We start from the raw sequence: 6,552 nt of genomic DNA, 5'->3' as shown, positions 1-6,552 counted from the left end.
ATGTTTGTGGGTACTGAAAACCTAACCTGTGTCCTCTGTAAAAGCATCAAGTACTCTTAACTGTGGAGCCACCTCGTCACAGTTTTTATTTTTTAAGATTATTTTTAATAACATATGTTAATAATATATATGTAATAAGGAGGGCCCAAGCAAGGATGTGTAAATCTCACTTAGAAGGGGAAACAAAAGAGTCACCAGGGGTGGATGGAGGGAGGGAACTGGGTGGAAGAGGGAATGAGGAGGAATAAAGGGATGGTGATAAGGGGTGGAGGGAGTGGGTTCTGGAGAAGGTTGGGAGAATGGAAGTCTCTGGGAGTAGCTGGAGACCTGGGAGGGGAGAGGTTACAGAGAGTCTATGAAGGTGGCTCTAGCTGAAATTTTTACCAGCAGGGGAAATATGGAGACAGAAGTGACCACTTTCGTAGCTAGCCAGGCAGAGGACTTCCAGTGGAAAGAAGTGGACACCAACCCACCCACAAAACCTTTGACCCAAAATTTGTCTTGCTTACAAGACATGCAGGGATAACGATAGAGCAGAGACTCAGTGGCCAGCTAATCATTGGCCCAACTTGAGACCCATCCGTGGGAGAGCCAACCCCTGATACTATTAATAATACTCTGGTGTGCTTGTAGACAGGAGCCTAGCATAACTGTCTCCTGAGAGGCTTCATCTGACAGCAGATGGAAACTGATGCAAAGACCACAGCCAAACATTAGGTGGAGCTTGGGGAGTCTTGTGGAAGAGTGGGGAATAGAATTAATTGAGATGGAGAAGTCAAGGACACCAGAAGAAGAGTCACCTAACTCAGGCCCATGGGGACTCACAGAGACTGAACCGCCAACCAAAGAGCATGGAGGGGCTGGACGTCCCCCACCCCCCCACCCCCACCCCACACACAAATTTGTAGCAGATTTATAGGTTGGTCTTCATGTGGGTTCCTTAACTGCCAGGGCTGTCTCTGACTCTCTTGCCTGCCTTTGGATCCCCTTTCAGTACCTGTACTTCCTGATTGGGCCTCAGTAGGAGAGGTGCCTTAGTCCTGGTGGAACTAGATGCCCCCAGGTAGGGTGGTTCCCAAGGTGGAAATTCCTCTTCTCTGAGAAGGGTAGGAAGTAATGAGAGGAGGGATTTATAAAAGTGGGACTGGAAGAAGAGGGAGATAACGCTATGACTGGGATGTAATGTGAATAATAAATAAATTATGAGAAGAATAATATGTATTGGTGCAGGTATTTTTATACAAGTGCTTGTGCCTTTGGAGGCTAGAGAACGGATTCCCTGCAGTAGGCAATTACAGGGGTCTGTGAGCTACCTGCTGTGGGTGCATGGAATCAAACTCAGGTCCTCTGGAAGACCACCACAAGCTCCTAACCAGTCCATCATCACCCTCCACTTAATGTCTTGAAAGTATTATTTCACTGAACCCTAAAATAACCATACAGTGCCTTAAGCTCATTTCACAGATGTACAAATAAAGGAATAGTGATTTTAATTTATCCCAGTAAGGGAATAAACTTAGATTAAAATCCAGTCTTTTTGGAGTTTTCCTTCATACGTTTTATTAAATAAGACATTTTAAATTATAATTGGAGATTTAACTTTTGAGCATACTCATGACTTTGTATACTATTTGCTTTAAAAAATTATATATATTTATAATTTTTGTTGAAGATTGGCACTTGGACTTGGATTCCAGAGTCCCTGCAAAAACCTAGCAGGTATGGTAGCTGCCTATAATGCCCATAATTTAGAGGCAGTGAAAGAGTCTCCCTGGGACAAACTAACTAGCTAGGCTAAGTTCCATATACAAGTGAAAACACACACACACACACAAACTTACTACACAAGGCTGGTTTCTAATCTTAATGTGTATAATACACTGCAGTATATATTCTTCCACATACCCATGCTGCATAAAGTCCTCTCCCCTAAACCTTTTGCAACCTACCCACCAGGTTTTTTTTTTTTTCCAAATTTATTATTTAATTACAATCCAGCCATTGACTTCCTCTCAGGCATTCCTCATCCTATTCCTCCTTCCCTTTGCCTTTGAGAGGGTGCTCCCCACCCAGCCCTCCCAGGTATCCTCCTTCCCTGGTGCCTCAAGTCTCTAGAGAATGAGTGCATCTTCTCCCACTGAGGCCAGACCAGGCAGTCCTCTGCTATATTTGTGCCAGGGGCCTTGGACCAGCCAGTGTATGCTGTCTAGTTGGTGGCTCCATCTCTGGGAGCTCCCTGGGGTCCAGGTTAGGTGAGACTGCTGGTCTTCCTATAGGCTCTCCCTCCGATTTAAACTTCCTCATCTCAACCATAGGGGTCCCTGACTTCAGTGGAATGATTTTGTATAAGTATTTGCTTCTATCTCAGTCAGCAGCTGGTAGGGCCTCTCAGAGGACAGCTGTGCCAGGCTCCTATCTGCAAGCACATTGTAGCATCAGTAATAGGGTCAGGCCTTAGTGCCCCACCATGAAGTGGATCCCAAATTGGGTTCGTCACTGGACTGCCTTTCCTTCAGTCTCTTCTCCATTTTTATCCCTGTAGTTCTTTTAAACAGGAACAATCCTGGGTCAGAAATTTTGACTGAGGATTGGTAATCCAGTCCCTCCACTTGATGTCTGCTGGAGGTAGACTCTTCCAGTTTCCTCTCCTCAATGTTTGAGCTAAAGTCACTCCCACTGAGTCCTTAGAGTCTCAACTTCCAGGTTTCTGGTTATTTCTAGAGGGTTCTGTAGGACCATGAAAGGCAGCCTGGTTTCTGTTCGAACACAGGCTAGAAGCTGCCAGAGACCCCTGGTGATCCTAAGGAACAATAGGCATTTTGCCACACTCCCAGACTCCAGGTTCCTGACAGGAGGCCGCAGCCCTCCAACACACCTACTAGCTCCTCACAGGTAGAGGTCGTAACTACAGGCCACAGAGCCTCAAGACAGATCTCTATATTAATGAGATACCTAAAGGCCAGAGGGGCATAGCCAATTAAACATTCCTTCCCAGACCCTCCTCCTTTCAAAAGGTATTTAAGCTCAGGCCGGCTCTGAGGAAACAGGGGTACAGTTTCTCAACTACTTTTCACCATGACAATAAACATTTTAAACCCATGGACCATTTCTCTTTCTTTGAAATCCGCAGCGGGAAACAGTGGAGCAGGCCTTCATCTACAGAGTCACCTTCTAATCTCCCACAGAACTCTGCCTTCCTAGCCATGGAGACCACAGACCCAAGCAAACAAGCCAAGCAAGCATCTGTGACCCAAGGGAGCCAAGCAAGACTCTCATCCTTGCAGGACAAAGCCAGAGCTTCCCCCCCCCCTTTCAGCTGCAGGCCCATCCAGCCTGCACACCCCCACTTTGTTCTCACCTCTCCCACCACTTCTAGCAGTGTCCAGAGGCCCAAGAGCCCAAGAACCAGCCGGTCCCTATCTGCCTTTTGTCCCAGAACCCCCAAGCCAAAAACTCTGGCAGTCCCTGGTGACATTAGACTGCGCTTCCCCAACTCTGGCTATGACTTCACATAGCCTGATGCCCGCCCAGTGCAGGCGTGGGCAGAACACAGCCAAACTGCCTAAGTCTGGCCTCTCTGAGCACCAGCCCTAGACCTTGGGGTGTGGGACACGTAGGATACTATCAACCCAACAGGATTTCACCTCCTCCCACCCCCAGAGGTTGCCTATGTCCATTTATCCTCCTGGCCCTCTGGGCTTCTCTCCTGTCTACCTTGCCCATACCTGTCTCCTCTTCCACCAAGGTCCCTCCTTCCCTCTGCCTCATGTGATTTATTTTATTCCCCCTTCTAAGTGGGACTGAAGATTCCTTAGGTGGGCCCCTCGGCATGTTACACTTCTTTCAGTGGGTGGGTTGTATCTTAGGTACTCTGTACTATTTGCTACTATGCACTTATCAGTGAGTACATAGCATGCATGCCCTTTTGGATCTCTGTTACCTCAATCAGAGCATTTCTTAGTTCCATCCATTTAGTTCCACCAGTTTCTAATATGATGTAAAATCTTGTATTTCTATTTCTTCTACCTACTAGTATTTTAGATTTCTTTTGTGATATGGAACCAGTGCAGACAGAGCCTTGATTCTTTTCAAATCTTCCATATTTGAGAGTTTTGAAACCAAAACGGTGAACAGCAGTGACAGAAAATGTTTATGGGTATAGTAATATATAGCTAAACAAGAAAGAGCTTGATTGTGTATGTGTGGGCTTTTTTTTTTTTTTTTTGTAGTTTTAAACAATTTTGGGTTTTAGACATCATATCACAATTTAAAAAGGAATGCACACTGGAGTCAAAATATTTGGTTAACCTTTACTTAACTGCACATGACCTAATTTCCTAGAGGATTAAGTGAAACATCAGGTAAATACTTATGTTGAAGAGCCTTTTGAACGAATTCATGTTGTTACTTGCTGAGAATTACCTTTGTGTGTATTGGCATTGCTTAAAATAGTAATCAAGTGTAAAAACACAGGAGTAACTTATACAGGCAAGTCAGATGCAGTGACTTTTGCTTGGTGAAGACTACTTAAATCTAAAAAACAATTTTTTAAAAAGTAACAGCATGCTGGGCAGTGGTGGCACACGCCTTTAATCCCAGCACTTGGGAGGCAGAGGCAGGCGGATTTCTGAGTTCAAGGTCAGCCTTGTCTACAGAGTGAGTTCCAGGACAGCCAGGGCTACAAAGAGAAACCCTGTCTTGAAAAACAAAACAAAACAAAAAAACTACATAAATGCAAAATAACGAGCAAGGTATCCAACAGTTTACTCCCCCTTTCCTGTTTCCCTTAAATATGTTGCCCTTAAAAATTCATCTTTAGTTGAGGAAAACCAAAGGCTCTATTTCTAGGATTAAGATTCAAAAGTTTAAGTCAAAAAGCAGGTAAGGTAACAACAAAACTAAGCAGTAGAAGCCCAGCAGTTTTAGGTTATATCGTTTCTAAAAGAAAAGAGAAATCACGTGCTTCATCAATGGAATTCTAACACAGGGCAAACAGCAACAGATTACACACCCCTCCAAGGCCCTCAGAGCAGATGGCTGATTCAGTGTCATTCTCTCTTCCCAAATACAAGCAATATAAACTCAGTTGTCACCTATAACCTTTCTGTGATAAAAAAAGATTGGATCATCGTCTCTTGAGTGCAGGACAATGTAAGAAAATCCTCTTTCAGTACACCCAACTGTTCTAAGATTGATAGCCTGAGGCTATGGGTAATTCTAAAATAATATTGACAAGTTTAAAGCAAAACAACCAATGCCTACAGTTGAAATGTAATTTTCATGTTTAATTTTCTATAAACAAGGATTTTTCACACATCTTCCAACTCCTCTTGCCACTCTTAAACCAAGATAACAGTAGCATTTATACCATCACGACAAAACATTTGTTACACTGCAGTATACTCCAAAAATGTGAAGTACATGGCTCGAAATAGCAAATTCTTTCTCTATAAACTGCAGTTCTTTTTGTTCCTTAAGGCAGGTGCTTCCCATTGTAATGTTCTATACTATGCAACGTAACATTCTATAGTCTATGAATGGCATTAACATTTTCAAACTATAACCTCATCATTACTTCCTTTCTGCCAGCAAAGTCCTCAGGAATGCAGGGCTCGCCACTTGTCCAGGGGGCCACGTTCAGGGATGTATTTGACTCCGCAGCCATCGGGGATGAGGCGCTTCGCTGCCACCTTGTCTTCGAATTCATCGGCGTTGAACTTGGTAAAGCCCCACTTCTTGGAGATGTGGATCTTCTGGCGGCCGGGGAACTTGAACTTGGCTCTGCGTAGGGCTTCGATCACGTGCTCCTTGTTCTGCAGCTTGGTGCGGATGGACATGATGACCTGGCCGATGTGGACCCGCGCCACGGTACCTTGCGGCTTCCCGAAGGCGCCTCGCATGCCGGTCTGGAGCCTGTCAGCGCCCGCGCAGGACAGCATCTTGTTGATGCGGATGACGTGGAAGGGGTGCAGCCGCACTCGGATGTGGAAGCCGTCCTTGCCACAGCTCTTCACCATGTACTTGTTGGCGCAGATGCGTGCGGCCTCCAGGGCTTCGGAGGAGAGCTGCTCGTACTCGTCGGACACCATGTGGCCACAGAGTGGAAACTCGTCCACCTTTGCCTTCTTCCGACCCAGGTCAAAGATGCGGATCTTCGCATCCGGGACCCCTCGGCAGAAACGGGATTTGGGGTACGGCTTGTTCTTACAGTACCGGTAACAGCGAGCCGGACGACGACCCATGGCGACAGCAGGAACCTCAGCCGTGCGTGCTCGCCGCCAGCAGCAAAATGGAGGCCAGATTTCTGTTACCCATCAAGCCTTGCGGGAATCATAGAGTCTGAGGAAGACTTGAAGATAGACCTTTCCACCCAACCTCCCGGTCACTCTACGCCTGCGCAGGCCTCAGTGGTAGCTACTAAAGGGCTTTGTCAGGTGGAAGAAAGCCGTGGGCCAACTGCGCAAGAGGCAGCATGCCTACGTTCCTGCTTTCCTGTTAAGCATCTTGGATTTAGAACTTTGAACTTAAGCTTTGTAGTAGGTTAAAAAAAAA

The 6,552-nt window shown here is 45.8% G+C and overlaps 1 protein-coding gene across 1 annotated transcript; it reads right to left on the bottom strand.

Moving 5' to 3' along the window:
- Nucleotides 1-5,320: 5,320 nt before the first annotated feature.
- On the bottom strand, nt 5,321-6,290 carry Rpl10l (ribosomal protein L10 like). The gene has a single exon (XM_034514488.2). The coding sequence runs from the start codon at nt 6,240-6,242 to the stop codon at nt 5,598-5,600; it is 645 nt and encodes a 214-aa protein (XP_034370379.1). The 5' UTR covers nt 6,243-6,290; the 3' UTR covers nt 5,321-5,597.
- Between the last annotated feature and the right edge of the window lie 262 nt (nt 6,291-6,552).

The sequence above is a fragment of the Arvicanthis niloticus genome, chromosome 11, assembly GCF_011762505.2.
Source record: "Arvicanthis niloticus isolate mArvNil1 chromosome 11, mArvNil1.pat.X, whole genome shotgun sequence".
Lineage (NCBI taxonomy): Eukaryota > Metazoa > Chordata > Mammalia > Rodentia > Muridae > Arvicanthis > Arvicanthis niloticus.
The sequence above is the reverse complement of the archived record's forward strand: the minus strand, read 5'-3'. Positions and strand labels throughout refer to the sequence as shown.

Coding starts and splice junctions, on each gene's coding strand:
- Rpl10l (XM_034514488.2), bottom strand. CDS start 6,242: ATGGGTCGTCGTCCGGCTCGCTGTTACCGGTACTGTAAGAACAAGCCG.